Source organism: Coregonus lavaretus, assembly GCF_964263955.1.
Source record: "Coregonus lavaretus genome assembly, contig: HAP1_SCAFFOLD_175, whole genome shotgun sequence".
Classification (NCBI taxonomy): Eukaryota; Metazoa; Chordata; class Actinopteri; order Salmoniformes; family Salmonidae; genus Coregonus; species Coregonus lavaretus.
Genome location: NW_028164027.1, coordinates 89131 through 113807, shown reverse-complemented (window position 1 = coordinate 113807; position 24677 = coordinate 89131). Strand labels below are relative to the sequence as shown.

Here is a 24677-nt window from a genome sequence, read left to right as displayed (position 1 = left end):
GTGCTCAGTGTGAACCTGCTTTCATCTGTGAAGAGCACAGGGCGCCAGTGGCGAATTTGCCAATCTTGGTGTTCTCTGGCAAATGCCAAACGTCCTGCACGGTGTTGGCTGTAAGCACAACCCCCACCTGTGGACGTCGGGCCCTCATACCACCCTCATGGAGTCTGTTTCTGACCGTTTGAGCAGACACATGCACATTTGTGGCCTGCTGGAGGTCATTTTGCAGGGCTCTGGCAGTGCTCCTCCTGCTCCTCCTTGCACAAAGGTGGAGGTAGCAGTCCTGCTGCTGGGTTGTTGCCCTCCTACAGCCTCCTCCACGTCTCCTGATGTACTGGCCTGTCTCCTGGTAGCGCCTCCATGCTCTGGACACTACGCTGACAGACACAGCACACCTTCTTGCCACAGCTCGCATTGATGTGCCATCCTGGATGAGCTGCACTACCTGAGCCACTTGTGTGGGTTGTAGACTCCGTCTCATGCTACCACTAGAGTGAAAGCACCGCCAGCATTCAAAAGTGACCAAAACATCAGCCAGGAAGCATAGGAACTGAGAAGTGGTCTGTGGTCACCACCTGCAAAACCAGTGCTTTATTGGGGGTGTCTTGCTAATTGCCAATAATTTCCACCTGTTGTCTATTCCATTTGCACAACAGCATGTGACATTTATTGTCAATCAGTGTTGCTTCCTAAGTGGACAGTTTGATTTCACAGAAGTGTGATTGACTTGGAGTTACATTGTGTTGTTTAAGTGTTCCCTTTATTTTTTGGAGCAGTGTATTTTGATTTGTTTAACACTTTTTTTGGTTACTACATGATTCCATGTGTTATTTCATAGTTTTTATGTCTTCACTATTATGCTACAAAAATAAAGAAAAACCCTTGAACGAGTAGGTGTGTCCAAACATTTGACTGGTACTGTACATATTACCTCAATCACCTGGACTAACCTCTACCCCCGAACTGACTCGGTACCGGTACACCCTGTATAAAATAGCCTGGTTATTGTTATTTTATTATGTTACGTTTGTATTTTTTACTTTGGTTTATTTAGTCAGTATTCGGCGCATATGACAAATTATTATGATAATTTTTTATTTGCTTCCATTCACCACAAGAGCATTAGTGAGGTCGGGCACTGATGTTGGGCGATTAGGCGCTGGCTGGCAGTCGGCGTTCCAATTCATCCCAAAGGTGTTCGATGGGGTTGAGGTCAGGGCTCTGTGCAGGCCAGTCAAGTTCTTCCACACCTATCTCAACAAACCATTTCTGTACGGACCTCGCTTTGTCATTGTATGCTGTAGCGTTAAGATTTCCCTTCACTGGAACTAAGGGGCCTAGCCCGAACCATGACAAACAGCCCTAGAACATTATTCCTCCTCCACCAAATTTTACATTTGTCACTATGCATTGGGGCAGGTAGCGTTCTCCTGGCATCCACCAAACCCAGATTTGTCTGTCGGACTGCCAGATGGTGACGCGTGATTAATCACTCCAAAGAACACGTTTCCACTGCTCCAGAGTTACACCACTCCAGCCGATGCTTGGCATTATGATCTTTGGTTTGTGTGTGGCTGCTCGGCCATGGAAACCATTTCACGAAGCTCCCGACGAACAGTTCTTGTGCTGACGTTGCTTCCAGAGGCAGTTTGGAACTCGGTAGTGAATGTTGCAACCGAGGACAGACTATTTTTACGCGCTTCAGCACTCGGTGGTCCCGTTCTGTGAGCTTGTGTGGCCTACCACTTCGCGGCTGAGCCGTTGTTGCTCCTAGACGTTTCCACTTCACAATAACAGCACTTACAGTTGACCGGGGCAGCTCTAGCAGGGCAGAAATTTGACGAACTGACTTGTTGGAACGGTGGCATCCTATGACGGTGCCACGTTGAAAGTCACTGAGCTCTTCAGTAAGGCCATTCTACTGACAATGTTGGGTCTATGGAGATTGCATGGCCGTGCTCGATTTTATACATCTGTCAGCAACAGGTGTAGCTGAAATAGAATCCACTAATTTGAAGGGGAGTCCACATACTGCTGTATATATATATATAGTGTATCATGTTAGCTAACCCTTCCTGTAACCCTAACCCTTTAACCTAACCTTAACCCTAACCCTTTAACCTAACCCTTTAACCTAACCTTAACCCTAACCCCTAGCCTAGCTAATGTTAGGCCACCTAGCTAGAATTCGTAACATATCATACATTTTTCAAATTCGTAACATATTGAACGTTTTGGATATTTTCGTAACATATTATACGTTTTGCGAATTCGTAACATATAATACAAATTGTAATTCGTAACATATCATACGAAATGGGTGATGGACATCCACAAATTAATACCATACCGTATTAAATGTAACACGTCCTCGGATTTACGTACAGAATAATAAGAAATGCTCTGAGACCAGGTTGAAGTTTCCATGTGGCCTTTGAATAGTGTTAGTTTAAACAGCGCTACACCCCAAACGTTTTCCCCCTGTTCTATTGATTTCAGCGTGATATCGATGGAAGTGATTAACAAAAAAAGTGTTACACTTACCGCGTTGGCGACCCACTTGAATCAAATACCAACACTTGTAGCTAGCTGTCTTCTACAAATTGTCCTCTAACCAGTGATGTACACATTACTCCTAGATTTCATGTGTTTTTTGAGCTGTTAGTTTTCAACTTGATCTTCCATAGGAGTGATTGACAAAACAGTGTTGCGTTTCTCTTTATGTATCAAAATGCAACATTCCAAAATGTAGCCGACTGTTCTGCAGGTTGTCCTCTAACCAGTGATGTAAAAATATATCCCGTTTTCATGTGGTTTTTGAGTTGTGGTAGTTTCAGCAGTGCATATCCCCCCCCCCCCCCCCCCCCCCCCCCCAATCAATTAGTGATTTATTGACACTTGACAAAACAACAGGGTGTTTGTTGCATGTGCAGTTTATAAAGGTGCCCATTTAAAAACATATGCAAGTAACATGATTACTATTGTTGCACATGCATGTGTAGATAGTGATATACTGAAAACCTAAAGATAAAATGCACTAACAGTTTCTGCATATTGGTTAATGATTTGGACACTTTAAAACTGTGTTTTGACATTGGGCTATTTATCAATATGTCTTGTCAACAGGAAGCAGCGACAGCATTATTTTCAACTTAATTTATATTCCTAAAATGTGAACTTTCAACATTACTTTCCAATGGTATTGTACTTAATCTGGTCAAAACTGCTGAATGATTCCCCAAAAGTTCTGTTATTGATTTATTTTGATGATATACCAGAAATCACCAAACCGGGTTTGCCCTGCCTACAAAGTGCCCCATACACTTTCAAACGTTGTTATCAAATTTGAAAATGTCCACCTGTGACAAAATCTAGGCATATCAAAGAATGAATTTCAATTTCCAATCTTACATTTCAAGACAACAACATATGAGGGGTCTGACTTCTTACCTTCGACAGATTTGCCAATACTGTGCAGGTGTGTGAACTGAAAGGTGTCGTTAACGTCTCGCAGGTATCTCTCCACCTCCACGGTGTCGTGATAACGGAACTCCAAACTGACACCGGACGACACCAACGTCCCGAGGCTCAGGCAGAGCGCAAAAAGAAACATCGTCTCTGGGCAGGACAGTGACAACCTAACGCACAGAACGACGTTGAAGAAAAAACGTTAGGCGGCTTGCCCATTTAAAAATAAACCCACTGTCAAATTTGACCGATAAACTCACGAAGACCTAGTAGCCACTTGACACTGCAGTCTGCAATAATGTTAATGGGCACCAGTGTTCAGTAAACTGGCATTATAGTTTCATCTCAATTCACGATGCACTACGTTTAGTCTTTTCTCTAAAATGATAGGCATATTATTCATATCTGGTCATATCATGGCTATCTAAATGACAACATTTTGCAAGCAATTCCTATTTTTAGGTCGGGAAAAAAAACGTGTATATAGAAGTGTAGGCTAGGCTATCAATACACGTGTCAAAAATACATCAAATTGTATTAAATTCACAAAAAATAAACTGAATTTTAGCCTATTCACATGACATTCAAAATTACCTTATTGCTCAATGTATATTTCCAACAGCTGGCTGTGTGCGCATAACTTCTTCTGTGAAGACGTCTCTTGAAGTCACCCTCGCCAGTCCAACTGCATTCATAACAACTCGTTAAAAGTTCCAAATCGCTGGTTTGGTTCTTAGTCTATAGATAAACTCCTGGCCACGTCACACCGTCGGGTCCCCTGCCTGCCTGCGCGCCGCCCTGGATGGCATTATCACTGTCTACACGCACACCCGGCAAGACTTTATACAGCAGCCAGCAGAGGCGAGGCGGAGCTAAAACACTTCTCAACTCAACATGATCGCACCGTTTTACCATTTTGACTTCAGATTCTGACGTTTATCCACATTTGTCCAGACGTACAATTTGGAAATTGCTCCAAACGCAAATTCGGAAGTTGCCAAAATTTGGAAGTTGTCAAATTTGGAAGTTAAGGCTAAGGTAAGGGTTAAGGTTTTATAGGGTAAAAAAAAAAATTTGATCAAACAAACTTCGGATCCAGAGTCATGGGATTATCACTGGGATCTACCACCGGGATTGAACATGCAACCTTTGGATCTGGAGTCATGGGATCCATCTACCACCCCTGTCCACAACAACCTATCAAAACCCAATCCACCTTGATGGTAATAGCGGTTTTGAAGGCATTTCAAGACATCCCAAGGACATGGACAGACGCCCAATTTCGGAGACAATCTTGAGCGACTCCCCAGCCTGATCTGCATTGAATGAAAAGCAGATAGGCGCAGTTAGTTAGTTAGAATGTCAGACCATCCGTCTGTGAGCTGAAGCTGAAGCGCAGCTGGGTCATGCAGCAAGACAATGATCCAAAACACACAATCAAGTCTACATGAAAATTGCTAAAAAGCAACAAATTGGAAGTTTTGGAATGGCCTAGTCAAAGTCCAGACCTAATCCCAATTGAGATGTTGTGGCAGGACTTGAAACGAGCAGTTCATGCTTGAAAACCCACATGTCACTGAGTTAAAGCAGTTCTGCATGGAAGAGTGGGACAAAATTCCTCCATAGGGATGTGAGAGACTGATCAACAACTACAGGAAGCATTTGGTTGGAGTCATTGCAGCTAAAGGTGGCACAACCAGTTATTGAGTGTAAGGGGGCAATTACTTTTTCACACAGGGGAATTGGGTGTTGCATAACTTTGTTTATTAAATAAATATGTAATTGTTGTGTTATTTGTTCACTTATGTTCCCTTTATCTAATATTAGGTTTTGGTTGAAGATCTGATAACATTCAGTATCACAAATATGCAAAAGTAGAGAAAATTAAAAAGGGGGCAAATACTTTTTTATAGCACTGTATTTGTTCAGACATATAACGTTCAGACATATAACGTTTGTATGTGAAAACTACTTCTACTATGCATACAGAATAATTTTTCTAAAGATTGACAACATTTTTATCCATTCGACAGGAGTGGATTTGTCTTCTGTCAAACTTTCTTTATTGCAACAAATGATGATGGAAACTGTGTTTTTCTAATAAATGATGATTGCCGAATCATTTTGAAGGTAAGAGGGGAACATGATGTCACCTCGTAACTATAAAGCGCCACATTTCATTCTAAATGCCTACATCTTGCAATATAAATGTTTTCAACTATACAAACATAATGTTTCTTTGCAGGACAAGAATTGTCCTGACTTTCAAGAATGCATGGCTACTATTTCGCCTGGCTTTTCTGGTTGGCTGGATGCAAGTTTCGCCATCCAATTATTTCAGATCTACGGGAGTGAACGTTTCACCATGGCAAGGGACCTTGGCGATACGTTGGCGCATGACAATTATTAGAATATGGTAAATATGAGTCAATTATTGCATTCTATCAATGCTGGCTTTCGCGGGCTAACTTAGACATTAAAACAGAGGTCAGAGGGCATACAGGCTGTCGCCAATTTTTTTTTAATTTTTTTTTTTTAGGTGTGATGTCATTTCGTCCTGTTTTCATCGACGAGATAGTTCAACGGTGTCATGAATGTACATGTACTTACCTGGAGTGGCCTGAGGATGGCGCTGTTACTAATTACTACATGTGATCATCTGTACTTGCACTTGAACCAAGGACAAAATTGGAGAGTGTGGATCCAGAAATTCAACCTTTATATCAGCGCGACTGGCATCGCAGAGAAATCCGAAAAAAAAGTGAAATGTGCCACATTCCTGCACGTAGCCGGAGATGATGCAATCAAGGTATTCAATACTTTTGATTTTGATGATGATGTAGATGACTTGGATGTATTAAAAGAGCTTTTCCGAATGTACTGTGAGGCAAGAAAAAAATCTGACATACACTACCAGTCAAAAGCTGACACCTACTCATTCAACGGTTTTTCTTTATTTCTTTATTTTTTTACATTGTAGAATAATAGTGAAGACATCAAAACTATGAAATATCACATATGGAATCATGTAATAACCAAAAAAGTGTTAAACAAATCAAAATATATTTTCTATTTGAGATTCATCAAATAGCCACCCTTTGCCTTGATGACAGCTTTGCACACAGAAGATCGCCCTATTTGGTAAAATACCAAGTCCATATTATGGCAAGAACAGCTCAAATAAGCAAAGAGAAACGACAGTCCATCATTACTTCAAGACATGAAGGTCAGTCAATATGGAACATTTCAAGAACTTCGAACGTTTCTTCAAGTGCAGTCGCAAAAACCATCAAGCGCTATGATGAAACTGGCTCTCACGAGGACCGCCACAGGAATGGAAGACCCAGAGTTACCTCTGCTGCAGAGGATATGTTCATTAGACTTACCAGCCTCAGAAATTGCAGCCCAAATAAATGCATCACAGAGTTCAAGTAACAGACACATCTCAACATCAGGAAACCACTACTAAAGGAGACCAATAAGAAGAAGAGACCTGCTTGGGCCAAGAAACACGAGCAATGGACATTAGACTGGTGGAAATTTGTCCTTCGGTCTGTAGTCCAAATTTGAGATTTTTGGTTCAAACCGCCTTGTCTTTGTGAGACGCGGTGTGGGTGAACGGATGATCTCCACATGTGTATTTCCCACCGTAAAGCATGGAGGAGGAGATGTGATGGTGTGGGGGTGCTTTGCTGGTGACACTGTCAGTGATCTATTTAGAATTCAAGGCACACTTAATCAGCATGGCTACCACAGCATTCTGCAGCGATACGCCATCCCATCTGGTTTGGGCTTAGTGGGACTATCATTTGTTTTTCAACAGGACAATGACCCAACACACTTCCAGGCTGTGTAAGGGCTATTTGACCAAGAAGGAGAGTGATGGAGTGCTGCATCAGATGACCTGGCCTCCACAATCCCCCGACCTCAACCCAATTGAGATGGTTTGGGATGAGTTGGACCGCAGAGTGAAGGAAAAGCAGCCAACAAGTGCTCAGCATATGTGGGAACTCCTTCAAGACTGTTGGAAAAGCATTCCAGGTGAAGCTGGTTGAGAGAATGCCAAGAGTGTGCAAAGCTGTCATCAAGGCAAAGGGTGGCTACTTTGAAGAATCTCAAATATAAAATACATTTAGATTTGTTTAACACTTTTTTTGGTTACTACATGATTCCATATGTGTTATTTCATAGTTTTGATGTCTTCACTATTATTCTACAATGTAGAAAATAGTAAAAATTAAGAAAAACCCTTGAATGAGTAGGTGTGTCCAAACTTTTGACTGGTATTGTACCTGAGGCTTATCTTTTTTTATGAGAGTGCAAGGACAAACAGAGTCAATTGATGCTTATGTGACTGATTTAAAAAAAAAATAAGAAAAAGACTGAGTTTCAACAACTTACAGAGTCACTGATACGGGACAGAGTTGTGTGTGGAATCACCAATGACCAAGTACGAGGCAGGTTACTCAGAGAACCAGATCTCCTGCTAGCTAGAGCAATAGCCGCGCTAGTGAAGTGAGCCAGAGCCAGCTAAAAATGCTTCGTGATGAAGTCGAGGTTCACAAGGTACATAAGCAAAAAAAAACAAAAAAAACACAGAAATGGCAAAAAGACGGTGCCCAGCCAGTAAAACAGAGGTCTCAGGGAGAATGCTCACGTTGTGGTCTCAGGGAGAATGCGCACGTTGTGGGTACAAACATGAACCAATAAAGTGTCCAGCATACGGTCAGATATGCAGAGCAGAAAAAAAAATCATTACGTCAAAATGTGGTCCTTACCCACACGGGCAGAAAACCCGGAGGATTGACGGAATTGACAGGGAGACTACAGCAGGAAATGGGGACATGTTCATTGGGACAATTGAAGTGAAACAGAGTAGAGTGCAGTGTGTAGCACAGCTAGTGAATGTCAATGAGGGAAAAACACTGAGAAAGAGCAGTGGACAGAAACACTGACAGTAAACAACCACAAACGTACTGTTAAAGCTGGATACAGGAGCTGATTGTAGCCTCTTGTCCTTGAGAGAGACTTGAAAACGCTGAAAGTGAAAGTGAGTGGCGATTCCTATGCAAAAATCCAACTGGCAATCTAGTGACGTATTCTGGCCACCAGATGGAGCCAAAATACATTAAAAATGTCAATACAAAGAGAAAGTGTTTGAACTGGAATTTCAAGTTATATAACAAGATGCACCTGCAATACCTGGAAGATCAGCTTGTATGCAAATGGTATTAATACAGAAAATATTCAAGCCTGAATAAACGACAGAGACTGACATTTTGAGTGAATATGAAGATTTATTCACAGGACTTGGATGTGTTCCATCAGTTCGTCACATACAAATTGACCCAGAAGTCACACCAGTGGTTCACTCACCCAGAAAGGTGCCTACGGAGCTGCTCTTCCTCCCGGGGAAGGACTGCCCGTTCCATGATGTCACCATCACGGTTGACAACTCCGTTGTGTCCTCCTCCCAGAGTACAAAGAGCCTTGGCGTGACCCTGGACAACACCCTGTCGTTCTCCGCTAACATCAAGGCGGTGACCCGCTCCTGCAGGTTCATGCTCTACAACATTCGGAGAGTACGACCCTGCCTTACACAGGAAGCATCACAGGTCCTAATCCAGGCACTTGTCATCTCCCGTCTGGATTACTGCAACTCGCTGTTGGCTGGGCTCCCTGCCTGTGCCATTAAACCCCTACAACTCATCCAGAATGCCGCAGCCCGTCTTGTGTTCAACCTTCCCAAGTTCTCTCACATCACCCCGCTCCTCCGCACACTCCACTGGCTTCCAGTTGAAGCTCGCATCTGCTACAAGACCATGGTGCTTGCCTACGGAGCTGTGAGGGGAACGGCACCTCCGTACCTTCAGGCTCTGATCAGTCCCTACACCCAAACGAGGGCATTGCGTTCATCCACCTCTGGCCTGCTGGCCCCCCTACCTCTGCGGAAGCACAGTTCCCGCTCAGCCCAGTCAAAACTGTTCGCTGCTCTGGCACCCCAATGGTGGAACAAGCTCCCTCACGATGCCAGGACTGCGGAGTCACTCACCACCTTCTGGAGACACTTGAAACCCCACCTCTTTAAGGAATACCTGGGATAGGATAAAGTAATCCTTCTACCCCCCCTTACCCCACCCCAAAGAAATAAAAAAATTAACATATTGTAAAGTGGTAATCCCACAGGCTATAAGGTGAATGCACCAATTTGTAAATCGCTCTGGATAAGAGCGTCTGCTAAATGACGTAAATGTAAATGTACAAATAGACCCAGAAGTCACACCAGTGGTTCACTCACCCAGAAAGGTGCCCACAGCACTAAAATAACAACTTGAAGATGAACTGAACCGCATGGAAAACATGGATGATGTCGTCAGGCAAACTGAGCCTACTGAATGGCTAAACAAATTGGTGACAATCATGAAACTATTTTCAGTAGTTGATGCAAAACAAGGATTCTGGTAAATCCAACTGGGTGAAGAGCGCTCCCGACTCTGCACGTTCCAATACGCTGTTTTGAAGAGACTGCCATTCGGAATTGCGTCTGCTCCAGAGGTGCCTCGCCCAGCATTTGTAAGGTCCGGAAGTTGTCGTAAACATCATGGATGACATTCCTGTCTGGGGTGATGACACAGAGCAGCACGACCGGAGACAGAGACAGCAACTAGACAGACTGAGAAGCATCAACTTGAAACTGAATAAGGACAAGTGCAAAATCAGAATGACAGAAATTCGCTACATTGGACGTGTATTAAGCAAAGAAGGCCTGAAACCAGACTCCCAAAAGGTCAGAGCAATACAACAAATGCCAGAGCCAGAGGACAAAGCAGTGCTTCAGAGGTTCACGGGAATGTTGCAGTATCTCGCAAAGTTTATCCCAAATATCTCTCAGATGTCAGCGCACTACTGAGACAACTGCTGTAAGGAGACGTTCAGTGGCACTGGGAGTCTGCACAGGAACAGAGCTTCAAAAGCTTGAAAACACTCGTCAGCAATGCGCCAGCGTTAAAGTGCTACGATGTGAAAAAAAAAACAGTGACACTATCTGTGGATGCAAGCTCAGAAGGCTTGGGAGCTGTGACCCTGCAAGATGGTCAGCCAATCGCACACGGGTCAAGATCCCTCACAGACTGTCAAAAGAGATGCGCTCAAATTGAACAAGAGCTACTGGTGATAGTGTATGGCTGAGAGAAGTTTAACCAATACCTGTATTGAAAACAGATACAGGTGGACTCAGACCACAAACCCTTGAAAACAATCTTCAAGAAGTCGCTCCAGAAAGCACCAGCCAGACTGCAGAAAATGTTGTTGACACCTCAGAAATACAGTCTACATGTGACATACAAACCAGGAAAGGAGATGCACATTTTGCTGATACACTGAGCCGAGCATACCTGAAGGAACAAAGAGAGAATTTGCTTGATGGTGAGCTCATCCACTTCCTGTTTCAGAAGAGAAACTGCAGCAATTCAAAACAGCAACAGCAGAAGATGAAGAGTTAAGACTGGTCACAGTTACAATAGGATGGCCAGACACGAGGGAACGCTGCAAAGTAAATACAGCACTACTGAAGATTCAGAGAGGACTTGACATACTCCGCTGTTCAAAAGGTCAAAACTTGTCGTTCCCCAGAAAATGAGAGAAGACATTTTTGGAAAAAAATCCATGAAGCACACGTGGGAATCATAAGGAACGAGCAAGGGATGTTCTGTTCTTTGCCAGGCATGGCTAAACAGATTGAAGACGTTGTAACAAAATGTGCAGTCTGCAACAGACACAAAAACAACAACCAAAAGAGAGCCGCTCATGTCTCATCCAATCACAGAGAGAGCTTGGGCCAAAGTTGGAGTGGACCTCTTCCATTACGACGACACAGAATATCTACTATGTGTGGATTACTGCTCAAAATACCCAGAAATCTCAGTGGTACAACAAGTAAACACATCATTACAGCACCAAAGTCGATCTTGGCAAGGCATGGGCTGCCCAACATTTGTGCTCTGACAATGGAAGACAGTTGGTTAGTCAAGAAATGTCAGAGTTCTCTACCAGCTGGGAGTTCAAACATGTCACGTCGAACCCTAGATTTCCACAGTCAAACGGCCAAGCTGAGAGAGCAGTTCAGACTGTGAAGAACCTGTTGAAAAAAGCACGTGACAGCAACGGAGATCCTTACATAGCTCTCCCTGAGTACAGAAATACACCCCTGGATGGAGTAGGTCTCTCACCTGTCTCTCACCTATCTCTCACCTGTCTCTCACCTGCACAACTACTAATGGGAAGGAGGCTGAAGACAAACATCAAAGAGATTGTTAAAGCCAGGACTCTATCAGCATGTCAGGAGCCGGTCTCTCAAGCAGACAACAGAGACAAAAACACTACTTTGACCAAGGCACACGTAACCTTTCGGTCATGAAGGAAGGAGAATGAGTCAGGATCAGACAAGACAACACGTGGCAACTTGGAAAACACGAGCAGCCAAGGTCATACATAGTACAAACACCAAACGAGAGAATCTACAGAAGGAACTGGAGACACCTGTTAAAAACACATGAAACAACACCCCTTGAGAGACACAGTCAGAAACCATAACGGACTTACCTTATCCTGTGGAAAGGGAACCTGAAACAAGTAGTCATTTTCCCTTCGGTGGTATTTCCACCAAACTGACTTCTTGCGGAGAAAAATCAGTGTGTGATTACATGAATGTAATTATTTGCTTAAGTTTTCATGTACCGAATAAAAATCTAAAGTTCAATGTGATTCCATCGCATTTTCAACTCTACCAATTGTTTTTGTCACAAAAACGGTTGCGTTAAATAGCAAATGTGCCTCCTCTGGTCTTGGCACCTGCGCTCAAGACAACAGCTGGCAGATACAGTGTGGGTAGGTAGTCTACATGATGAGATTATTATGGATAAGAGCGAGAATATTTGATTTGTCAAACGGCAGTCAAGCATCGATCATCACGTCACCAGAATAAGACCCTCAGTATTTATTGGAAAGGAGCATCAAGCTCATCACTTTGCCCTTTCACCACCCTGTGAAGTTCATTATAACTTATTTAATCTGTATCCTAATAAACTGCATGGTTTCCTGAGTTGTAGTGGGAGGACCACACAGCATGTCATCACGTGACTCCAATTTTACTTCCATATGATGGTTAGTATATCAGTATTTGCTCATAAAAAGGTGTTTCCATCGCCATTTCTCGCATAAATAAAATACATTTTTTACCGACACAAGAAGATCCCACCATGTTGAATGAAATAAATTATCTGTAGCCATTTACAAAATTGTACCGAAACGTCCTGTTTTCATCACACCTGTCTTGATTTTTTTTTTATACGTTATAACTTCTGACGTTTCCATCCACAGTTTTTAAGCGAGTAATGTCATACCGTATTTTAAAAAATCCATAATAATCTCATCATGTATTGTAGACTAATCTACCTGCAGAGCCTACCCACACTGTATCTGCCAGCTGTTGGCTAGAGCGTACTTGGGAAGAACAGACTAGGTACATTTGCAATTTAACACGACCGTTTTTTGTGACAAAACTATTGGTAGAGTTGAAAATGCGATGGAAACACATTGAACATAAGATTTTTATTCGGTACATGAAAACTTAAGCGGAAAAAAGTACATTTTGTGTGCGCTATCACACACTGATGTTTATCCGCAACAAGTCAGTTGGGGAAATGCGCATCTTTTCTTTATGCAACCTAGCTTTTGAAAGAATTGTTAATTTTTTCCCCTTTTTATTGCCCCCCAACACAAGCATGAATTCTGTAGCCATAGGGCCTAAACTCAGGCAGTGAGGGAGTAATTTGTTTAGAAGACTCTGGATTCTGTCATGATGAACTGATTTAGAAGGTTCTGGATCCTGTCACGGTAAACTGATTTAGAAGGTTCTGGATCCTGTCACGGTAAACTGATTTAGAAGGCTCTGGATTCTGTCATGATGAACTGATTTAGAAGGCTCTGGATCCTGTCATGATGAACTGATTTAGAAGGCTCTGGATCCTGTCATGATGAACTGATTTAGAAGGTTCTGGATCCTGTCATGATGAACTGATTTAGAAGGCTCTGGAACCTGTCATGATGAACTGATTTAGAAGGTTCTGGATCCTGTCATGATGAACTGATTTAGAAGGCTCAGGATCCTGTCATGACGAACTGAGCCGTTCGCTGGCAGAGAACATTCCCACTGCATTATTGATACCTATTGTTTCCCTGATCCAGAATCTCTGCAAACTTTCATTGTAATTAATCAGTGGATTATCATCAGGCCAGACCACATGCCTGTCTTTTCTATTTCATTGGAACAATTACGTGTGTATGTGTGTATGTGAGAGAGAGAGAGAGAGAGAGAGAGAGAGAGAGAGAGAGAGAGACTGACTGACTGACTGACTGTGCCCATCTCTGTCCTTCCTCTGTTCCCCTTCACACTGCTCTACTGCTTTGGCCTGAAACCCAGATGGAGGAGGACAAACAAGTAAACACTAAACAAATGTTAACAATTGCCTGGAAAATAAACATGCTCCATAACACATGATTGAGGGAGAATATTTGCACTGAAGGCTACTTTTGATTGGAAAGCAAAAAGCCCTGACATAAACAGTGGACAAAACATTAAGAACACCTGCTCTTTCCATGACAGACTGACCAGGTGAATCCAGGTGAAAGCTATGCTCCCTTATTGATGTCACCTGTTAAATCCACTTCAATCAGTGTAGATGAAGGGGAGGAGACAGGTTAAAGAAGGATTTTTAAGCATTGAGACACTTGAGACATGAATTCTGTATGTGTGCCATTCAGAGGGTGATTGGGAAAGACAAAAGATTTATGTGCCCTTGAACGGGGTACGGTAGTAGGTGCCAGGCGCACCGGTTTGAGTGTGTCAAGAACTGCAACGCTGCTGGGTTTTTCACCCTCAACAGTTTCCCATGTGTAGAATAGTCCACCACCCAAAGGACATCCAGCCAACTTGACACAACTGTGGGAAGCATTGGAGTCAACATGGGGGCCAGCATCCTTGTGGAACGCTTTTGACACCTTGTAGAGTCCATGCCCCAACGAATTGAGGCTGTTCTGAGGGCAAAATGGGGGTAAGCAACTCAATATTAGGAAGGTGTTCCTAATGTTTTGTACACTGTGTAGATGCATTCCTCTGTGCTGTGAAAGGGAAACATTTAAACTGTGAAATGTTATTTCCAAAGTACACTCCTCTACGTATTTATTTGGACAGGGAAGCTAAAGCATTTAATTTGGCTCTATACTCCAGCATTTTGTACAGGACAGAATGTCACCTTTTTATTTGAGGGTATTTTCATACATACTGTTTTACTGTTTAGAAATTAAATCACTTTATGTATCTTTTGAAGGAGTCATAAGTATTTGGACAAATTCACTTATATGTGCATTAAAGTAGTCAAAAGTTTAGTATTTGGTCCCATATTCCTAGCACGCAATGACTACATCAGGATTGTGACTACAAATGTGTTGGATGCATTTGCAGTTTATTTTGGTTGTGTTTCAGATTATGTTGTGCCCAATAGAAATGAATGGTACGTAATGTTTTGTGTCCTTTTGGAGTCACTTTTATTGTAAATAAGAATATAATGTTTCTCAACACTACTACATTAATGTGGATGCTACCATGGTGACGGGAATAATGAATTAAATCGGGAATAATGATAAGTGAGAAAGTTAGACGCACAAATATCATAACCCTCAAAAAATGCTAAATTCCCCTCATGAGAGGTTAGCATTGCAAGTTTATACCACCAGACCAGAGGAGGCTGGTGGGAGGAGCTATAGGAGGAAAGGCTCATTGTAATGGCTGAAATGGAACGGTATCAAACACATTAAACATATGGAAACCACTTGTTTGATTCTGTTCCATGTATTCCATTCCAGCCATTACAATGAGCCTGTCCTCCTATAGCTCCTCCAACCAGCCTCCTCTGCACCAGACATCTTCTCTGCCCTGCGTCCCCAGGGAGCTGGAGCCCTTCTCCGAGATGGTCAGCGAACACCACGACCAGCTGGCACAACTGGGGACGGCTATGGATGAGGCCCTCCACGTTCTTCAACGTCTCCACATTCCCCCGAGGGGCATCACCTCCAAAAAGCGGAGGATTCTCTACCACAAGTCGACCCAGCGTGCCAGCACCCCAGCCCTTCCAACAGTCTGCCCAGGTCAGTGATGCCCATTTGTCCCTCCCGGACAAATATGACGGGTCTCCCTCCAAATGCCGTGGCTTCCCACTCCAGTGCTCCCTCTATTTCCCTCATCAGATGGGCGCCCTCACCACCGAGAGGTCCAAGGTTGCCACGGTTATAACCCCTGCTGACCGGACGGGCGTTGGACTGGGCTACGGCCGTCTGGGAGAGAGGAGGAGCTGGGTTCCTATGAGGGGTTCAAGGCTCTGTTCAGGGGGGTCTTCGACCATCCACCGGAGGGCAGAGATGGGGGCTGAGCGCCTACTCCAACTACGGAAGGATGGCCAGACCACGGCGGAGTACGCAATCACCTTCCGGACAGTGGCAGCATCCAGCGGATGGAATGAGCCGGCACTCTGCACCCTATTCAGAAGAGGATTGCGCGAAGAGGTCCAGACGGAGTTGGCGTGCTGAGACGACAATCTAACCTTGGACACGCTCATCGCGATGGCCATCCATCTGGATAACCTTCTTCGGGAGCATCTGCACCTCCATCGCCTCTCTCCCTCCTTCGTTGACCATTCTGGGGCCACACGCCTCCCCCGCGGCTGAGCGACGCCGTCGGAGACAGTTGGGGCTCTGTCCCTACTGCGGCCAGGAGGGGAACTAGCTTCAACAGTGTCCGGTACGTCCCAACCCAGACTCCATGAGAGCAGAGGGACTGCCCAGTGGTCATCCGTCTCCTGGGTTAGGCGTGAGTACTCCATCATCATCACTTTCCGCCAAACCTTTTTTAGTATTGATCACACTAGCTGGCTGTCCCTCATCTATTGTTTCTACAGCTCTAGTGGATTCTGGTACCTCGGGGGATTTTATTGACCAGGCCCATGCCTCCTCCCTGTACATCACCTCATACCCGCTCTCCTCTCTGTTTCCGGTCCAAGCGTTGGATATGCGACCATTGGGATCCGGCACCATTACGCACGTCGCAGCTCCACTCACCCTCACCGTGGGACCCAAGCACCAGGAAAGCCTTTCCTCATCACCTCCGCACCCGTGCACAAAGTCATCCTTGGCCTCCCGTGGCTCCAACTCCATAATCCCACTATCTCCTGGTCAGAGAGGAGAATTACCGCCTGGGGACCAGGATGTCGGAGGACCTGTTTTCCCGCACCCTGTGGTTCCACGTCGGTGGAGGGCCCTGTGAGTGTCCGCCAGCCCATCAGTCGGTCCTCCTCCGCTGGACACCCAGGTATTACCCGCACCACTCAATCCCTTTCTGAGAAATGCTGGTGGCCCACTTTAGCACAGGACGTTGCACACTATGTCAACTCATGTTCAGTATGTACTCAATCTAAATCTCGCCGGCACGCTCAAGCAGGAAAACTCCTTCCCCATCCCGTGCCTCAGCGTCCCTGGTCTCATCTGTCCATTGATTTAGTCACTGATCTCCCCGCCTCAGAGACCACTATGATGACACACCAAATGATGACCACCAATCACAGACCAATATGATGACACACCAAATGATGACCACCAATCACAGACCACTATGATGACACACCAAATGATGACCACCAATCAGAGACCACTATGATGACACACCAAATGATGACCACCAATCAGAGACCACTATGATGACACACAAAATGATGACCACCAATCATAGAACGCTATGATGACACACCAAATGATGACCACCAATCACAGACCACTATGATGACACACCAAATGATGACCACCAATCAGAGACCACTATGATGACACACCAAATGATGACCACCAATCAGAGACCACTATGATGACACACCAAATGATGACCACCAATCAGAGACCACTATGATGACACACCAAATGCGTTTGATGGATCCTTTTTGTCTTCTTCTAATGCCTCTTAAAGGGACAGTAATCAAAATGTAACTGAAAGTAATCAGATTACATTACTGAGTTTGGGTAATCCAAAAGTTATGTTAGTAACTATAGTATGTTGTCGGTGGTCGGGAGAGGTTGTGTTTTCTCTAGCAGGAGGTAAGCTTGGCTTCTTATATGGTGTTGAGTAAAGCTTAAACCATGTATTTAGATTGTAGGTAGGTATTGTAGTTAGGTATTATAGGTAGTTTACTTAGGTAGTTATTGTAGGTTATTGTAGGTTATTGTAGGTAATTATTGTAGGTAAGTATTGTATTCGGCGGACCCCGGCGAAGCACGAGTGCTAGCTAACCCACTACTTGGACCAACAAAGCTAGCTAGCTAGCGGGTAGCTACTGGTAACTTTTAGCAACTGTGGTTAGTTGTTTCCAATGTTATTTCACGCTTAAGAGTACCTGTAATTGAGCCAGCTAGCTGCCTACCATTCAGCTGTTTTTCTAACCTCATTATCCGAGGCATTACCGTTAGGTGGTTGGTAGCTGCTGTACTTAATTACAGCTACTGATTGCAGTCTGCCACCCAGACAGCTGGCGTCGGGTAAGTTTGGCTTTATACATAGCTTGGGCTTTGTCGAGTAAGGCTTAAACTATGTATTTAGATTGTAGTTAGGTATTATAGGTAGGCATCGTGGGCTGTATATTATTAGGTATTATAGGTAGGCATCGTGGGCTGTTGTGGGTAGTTGTTGTATGTAGTTATTGTAGGTTACTTTTGTATTCGGCGGTGCCGGGTGTAGCACGAAGCTAGCTAGCTAACTCACCTCCTGGACTAGCTGGCTAGTAGCTATTAGCAACGGTAGCAACTAAATACAATATCCTTTTAGCCAGCTACATTCGTTCGCAGCGACGCCGTTTTTCAAACAAAGTCAACACAGCAGCCATTGCTAGCTAGCCAACACTACCAGCTAGCTGTACTGTAGTAGCTAAATACAATATCTTTGTGCTAGCTAGCCAATGTTTAATTATTGCTGCGTTATGAAAGAACTAGACACGGACACGAATTATCTGTTTAGTGTGTTAACACACTATTGGTAGTTTGTTGTAACCAAGTATTGGTGCTAAACTGTGTGTTATTGGATGCTAGCATGCTAGTTAGCTATGGCGTCATAGTTAGCTAGCTGAATAAAGTAAGTTGAGTCTATTCCTTGAAACATTGAACCGCTGTAGTTTACAACAATTCTAATTTCTAAAGTGGAAGTTGGGAGAGTTTTATTCGGGTGGTTCAGTGAAACAATTATAGTTTCTGAGGTGGAAGTTGGGAGAGTTATATTTTTTTGGTGAGGGAGGCCCTGCTCTCTCCTTTCCCAGATGTTTAGTTCATTTCATTCCGATCTCCTCTGCATTATTGTAGCCATCTGCTACAGCCTGTCAACTATGCCTCTGCCTATCCCTGTTCTCTCCTCTCCGCACAGGCTACACAAACGCCTCACACCGCGTGGCTGCTGCCTCTCTAACCTGGTGGTCCCTGCACGCACCACACACCTGGAGTTCCAGGACTCAGGCAGCCTCTGGAACTGCCGTTCTGCTGCCAACAAGGCTGACTTCATCCCAGCCTATGCTACCCTCCAGTCCCTCGACTTCCTGGCGCTGACGGAAACATGGATTACCACTGAAAACACTGCCACTCCTACTGCTCTCTCCTCGTCTGACCATGTGTTCTCGCATACCCCGAGAGCATCTGGTCAGAGGGGTGGTGGCACAGGAATCCTCATCTCTCCGAAGTCATTCTCAATTTTTCCCCTAACCCATCTGTCTATCTCCTCATTTGAATTCCACGCTGTCACAGTCACTAGCCCATTTAAGCTTAATATCCTTGTCATCTATCGCCCTCCAGGTTCCCTTGGAGAGTTCATCAATGAGCTTGACGCCTTGATAAGTTCCTTTCCTGAGGATGGCTCACCCCTCACAGTTTTGGGGGATTTCAACCTCCCTACGTCTACATTTGACTCATTTCTCTCTGCCTCCTTCTTTCCACTCCTCTCCTCTTTTGACCTCACCCTCTCACCGTCCCCCCCTACTCACAAGGCAGGCAATACGCTTGACTTCATCTTTACTAGATGTTGCTCTTCTACTAATCTCACTGCAACTCCTTTCCATGTCTCCGACCACTACTTTGTATCCTTTTCTCTCTCGCTCTCCTCCAACACTACTCACTCTGCCCCTACACAGATGGTAACGCGCCGCCGCAACCTTCGCTCTCTCTCTCCCACTACTCTCTCCTCTTCCATCCTATCATCTCTTCCCTCTGCTCAATCCTTCTCCCTCCAATCTCCTGATTCTGCCTCCTCAACCCTCCTCTCCTCCCTTTCTGCATCCTTTGACTCCCTGTGTCCCCTATCCTCCCGGCCGGCTCGGTCCTCCCCTCCAGCTCCGTGGCTTGATGACTCATTGCGAGCTCACAGAACAGAGCTCCGGGCAGCTGAGCGGAAATGGAAGAAAACTAAACTCCCTGCCGACCTGGCATCTTTTCACTCCCTCCTCTCTACATTTTCTTCATCTGTTTCTGCTGCTAAGGCCACTTTCTACCACTCTAAATTCCAAGCATCTGCCTCTAACCCTAGGAAGCTCTTTGCCACATTCTCCTCACTGCTGAATCCTCCCCCCCACCCCCCCCCCCCTCCTCCCTCTCTGTGGATGACTTCGTCAACCACGTTGAAAAGAAGGTTGACGACATCCGATCCTCGTTTGTTAAGTCAAATGACACTGCTGGTCCTGCTCACACTGCCCTACCCTATGCTTTGACTTCTTTCTCCCCTCTCTCTCCAGATAAAATCTTGCGACTATTGACTGCAGGCCGCCCAACAACCTGCCCGCTTGACCCCATCCCCTCCTCTCTTCTCCAGACCATCTCCGGTGACCTTCTCCCCTACCTCACCTCGCTGATCAACTCATCCTTGACCGCTGGCTATGTCCCTTCCGTCTTCAAGAGAGCGAGAGTTGCACCCCTTCTCAAAAAACCAACACTCGATCCCACTGATGTCAACAACTACAGACCAGTATCCCTTCTTTCTTTTCTTTCCAAAACTATTGAGCGTGCCGTCTTTAGCCAACTCTCTTGCTATCTCTCTCAGAATGATCTTCTTGATCCAAACCAGTCAGGTTTCAGGACTGGTCATTCAACTGAGACTGCTCTTCTCTGTGTCACGGAGGCTCTCCGCACTGCTAAAGCTAACTCTCTCACCTCTGCTCTTGTCCTTCTAGACCTGTCTGCTGCCTTTGATACTGTGAACCATCAGATCCTCCTCTCCACCCTCTCCGAGCTGGGCATCTCCGGCGCGGCTCACTCCTGGATTGCGTCCTACCTGACCGGTCGCTCCTACCAAGTGGCGTGGCGAGAAGCTGTCTCCGCACCATGTGCTCTCACCACTGGTGTCCCCCAGGGCTCAGTTCTAGGCCCTCTCCTTTTCTCCCTATACACCAAGTCACTTGGCTCTGTCATATCCTCACATGGCCTCTCCTATCATTGCTACGCTGACGATACACAACTAATCTTCTCCTTTCCCCCTTCTGATAACCAGGTGGCGAATCGCATCTCTGCATGTCTGGCAGACATATCAGTATGGATGACGGATCACCACCTCAAGCTGAACCCTGGCAAGACGGAGCTGCTCTTCCTCCCGGGGAAGGACTGCCCGTTCCATGATCTCGCCATCACGGTTGACAACTCCGTTGTGTCCTCCTCCCAGAGTGCGAAGAGCCTTGGCGTGACCCTGGACAACACCCTGTCGTTCTCCGCTAACATCAAGGCGGTGACCCGATCCTGCAGGTTCATGCTCTACAACATTCGGAGAGTACGACCCTGCCTTACACAGGAAGCGGCACAGGTCCTAATCCAGGCACTTGTCATCTCCCGTCTGGATTACTGCAACTCGCTGTTGGCTGGGCTCCCTGCCTGTGCCATTAAACCCCTACAACTCATCCAGAATGCCGCAGCCCGTCTGGTGTTCAACCTTCCCAAGTTCTCTCACGTCACCCCGCTCCTCCGCACACTCCACTGGCTTCCAGTTGAAGCTCGCATCTGCTACAAGACCATGGTGCTTGCCTACGGAGCTGTGAGGGGAACGGCACCTCCGTACCTTCAGGCTCTGATCAGTCCCTACACCCAAACGAGGGCACTGCGTTCATCCACCTCTGGCCTGCTGGCTCCCCTACCTCTGCGGAAGCATAGTTCCCGCTCAGCCCAGTCAAAACTGTTCGCTGCTCTGGCACCCCAATGGTGGAACAAGCTCCCTCACGACGCCAGGTCAGCGGAGTCACTCACCACCTTCCGGAGACATTTGAAACCCCACCTCTTTAAGGAATACCTGGGATAGGATAAAGTAAAGTGGTTATCCCACTGGCTATAGGGTGAATGCACCAATTTGTAAGTCGCTCTGGATAAGAGCGTCTGCTAAATGACGTAAATGTAAATGTTACTGATTACAATTTTGGACAGGCAAATAGTAACTGACATCATCTTCTGCACATCTATCACTCCAGTGTTAATACTAAATTGTATTTATTTTGCACTATGGCCTATTTATTGCCTTACCTCCATAACTTATTACATTTGCAAACACTGTATATAGATTTTATATTGTGTTACTGACTGTACGTTTTGTTTACCCCATATGTAACTCTGTGTTGTTGTTGTTTTTATCGCACTGCTTTGCTTTATCTTGGCCAGGTCGCAGTTGTAAATGAGAACTTGTTCTCAACTGGCTTACCTGGTGAAATAAAGGTTAAATAAAACAAAAAAAAACTGTAACACACACTATATTGCAAACAAACACGATGAAACACTGCCACCTAGTGCTCATTAAACAGTTTAGCGGTATGAACAGACGCACTCTTGAACCATTCTATTGTCTGGTATGGACTTTACTCTATGGATTAATCTAAAATCCAAAATGAATGTGTAATCTATGGATAAAGATCAAGTTTGAGTAAGATAGTCTCTCTCTTTCTCTCTCTCTCTCTCTCTCTCTCTCTCTCTCTCTCTCTCTCCAGTCCCTCTCTATCTCTCTCCAGTCTATCTCTCTCCAGTCTATCTCTCTCCAGTCTATCTCTCTCCAGTCTCTAGAGAGAGAGAGAGAGAGAGAGAGAGAGAGACTGGAGAGATAGAGACAGAGAGAGAGAGAGAAAAAGAGAGAGAGAGAGAGATGGCGAGAGAGAGAGAGAGAGAAAGAGAGAGAGAGAAAGAGAGAGAGAGAGAGAGAGATGGCGATTGAGAGAGAGAGAGAGAGAGAGACTGGAGAGATAGAGACAGAGAGAGAGAGAGAAAAAGAGAGAGAGAGAGAGAGAGAGATGGCGAGAGAGAGAGAGAGAGAAAGAGAGAGAGAGAAAGAGAGAGAGAGAGAGAGAGAGATGGCGATTGAGAGAGAGAGAGAGAGAGAGAGAGAGAAAGAGAAAGAGAGAAAGAGAGAGAGAGAGAGAGATGGCGATTGAGAGAGAGAGAGAGAGAGAGAGAGAGAGAGAGAGAGAGAGAGAGAGATGGCGAGAGAGAGAGAGAGATACTATTCCAAAAATTTCAAATAGATCAGCAGCTAATGAAAAAATGAGTTTTTAGAGTGAAGTACATCGGAAAAAAAAGAAAAGAAAACTGCAAGACTGAATAAGAGACAAAACAAGCAACAAACAAAGAAGAAAGGCTTTTGAAAAAGTAACTATTTTTCATAAAACTGTACAGTTATCTTAGCTAGCTGAATTGGTTACCAGTTGCTAATCAGTTGCTAGGGACTCTCCTGGAAGAAGCTAGCTAGCTAACAAAGAATATCTGTAACGTACTGGGGTGTATTACCAGTCCGGTCCGGCCCGTTCCTGATCCCTGCATAGGGCCAGTGGCGTGTGTCCCCAGTACGGTTCGGCCTGTTCCTGCCTCTCGCACCGAGCCTGTGGTGCGCGTCGTCAGCCCTGTCCGGCCCGTTCCTGCTCTCCGTACCAAGTCGGTGGTGCGCGTCGCCAGCCCGGTCCGGCCCGTTCCTGCTCCCCGCACCAAGTCTGTGGTGCGTTTCGTCAGCCCGGATCGGCCCGTTCCTGCTCCCCGCACCAAGTCAGGGGTGCGCTTCGACAGCACGGCTCGGCCCGCTCCTGCTTCCCACACCAAGCCAGTGGTGTGCGTCGTCAGTCCGGCACGGCCCGTTCCTGCTCTCCGCACCAACTCTGTGGTGCGCGTCGCCAGCCCAGTCCGGCCCATCCAAGCTCCCCGCACCAAGCCAGTGGTGTGCGTCGTCAGTCCGGCACGGCCCGTGCCTGCTCTCCGCACCAGGTCTGTGGTGCGTTTCGCCAGCCCGGTCCGGCCCGTTCCTGCTCCCCGCACCAAGTCAGGGGTGCGCTTCGTCAGCCCGGTCCGGCCCGTTCCTCCTCCACGCATCAAGCCAGGGGTGTGCGTCGTCAGTCCAGCACAACCCGTGCCTGGGTCATGTCCGGAGCCGGATCCGCCGCCGAGGCGGAGTGCCCACCCGGTCCCTCCCCTGTTGTGGTTGTTTGGCGCGGCCGGAGTCCGCGCCTTTGGGGGGGGGGGGTACTGTAACGCCCTGGCTCTGGGGACTATGTTATGTTGAGCCAGGGTGTGTAAGTCTATGTTGGTAAATCTATGTTGGCCTGAGTGACTCCCAATCAGAGGCAACGAGTGTCAGCTGGTTGTCTCTGATTGGGAGCCATATTTAACTATCGGTCTTTTCACTTTGTGTTGTGGTTTCTTGTTCCTTATTCGGTATGTTTAACCGTTGGACTTCACGAGTCGTGTTTTGTTTTGTTCGTTACTTTAATTAAAATAAAGTCATGTTTGTATCACACGCTGCGCCTTGGTCCGCTTCCTGTAACGACGATCGTGACAGAAGAAACCACCAAAACTGGACCAAGCAGCGTGAAGAGGAGAGAGGAAGGACCTGGGATCAGGGGAGTAGGAGTTTCGGCTGGGCCACGCTAAGTGAAGAGGAGAGAGGCTGGTCTATGAAGCAATGGATCGAGAGTCTGGCGAGAGCTAGGGAGGCCTGGTCCACGGGGAGGAGAGAACCCCAGAAAATTTTTAGGGGGGGGCTCACGACGTGGACGACGGGGCAGCAGGAGGCCGCGATGGAGCGGTCCAGCGGGTGTGAAGAGGAGGCCGCCAGGTTAAGGGGGCCACTGGTCACA

General features: G+C 45.8%; 2 protein-coding genes across 2 annotated transcripts in view; both read right to left on the bottom strand.

Moving 5' to 3' along the window:
- LOC311117549 (carboxypeptidase M-like) overlaps window positions 1-3610 on the bottom strand; it is a gene marked incomplete at both ends in the record, with an annotated part of 95304 nt that extends 91694 nt beyond the window's left edge. The window contains one exon of the mRNA XM_084192473.1: window positions 3448-3610. Within this exon, the coding sequence (XP_084048599.1) occupies window positions 3448-3610 (163 nt within the window). The remainder of the gene's footprint in view (window positions 1-3447) is intronic.
- A 12506-nt stretch (window positions 3611-16116) lies between these two features.
- The window catches only part of LOC311117532 (uncharacterized protein), a gene marked incomplete at both ends in the record, with an annotated part of 32404 nt that continues 23843 nt past the window's right edge, over window positions 16117-24677 (bottom strand). The window contains 2 exons of the mRNA XM_084192452.1: window positions 16117-16278; window positions 16636-16745. Coding sequence (XP_084048578.1) covers window positions 16117-16278; window positions 16636-16745 — 272 coding nt within the window. The remainder of the gene's footprint in view (window positions 16279-16635; window positions 16746-24677) is intronic.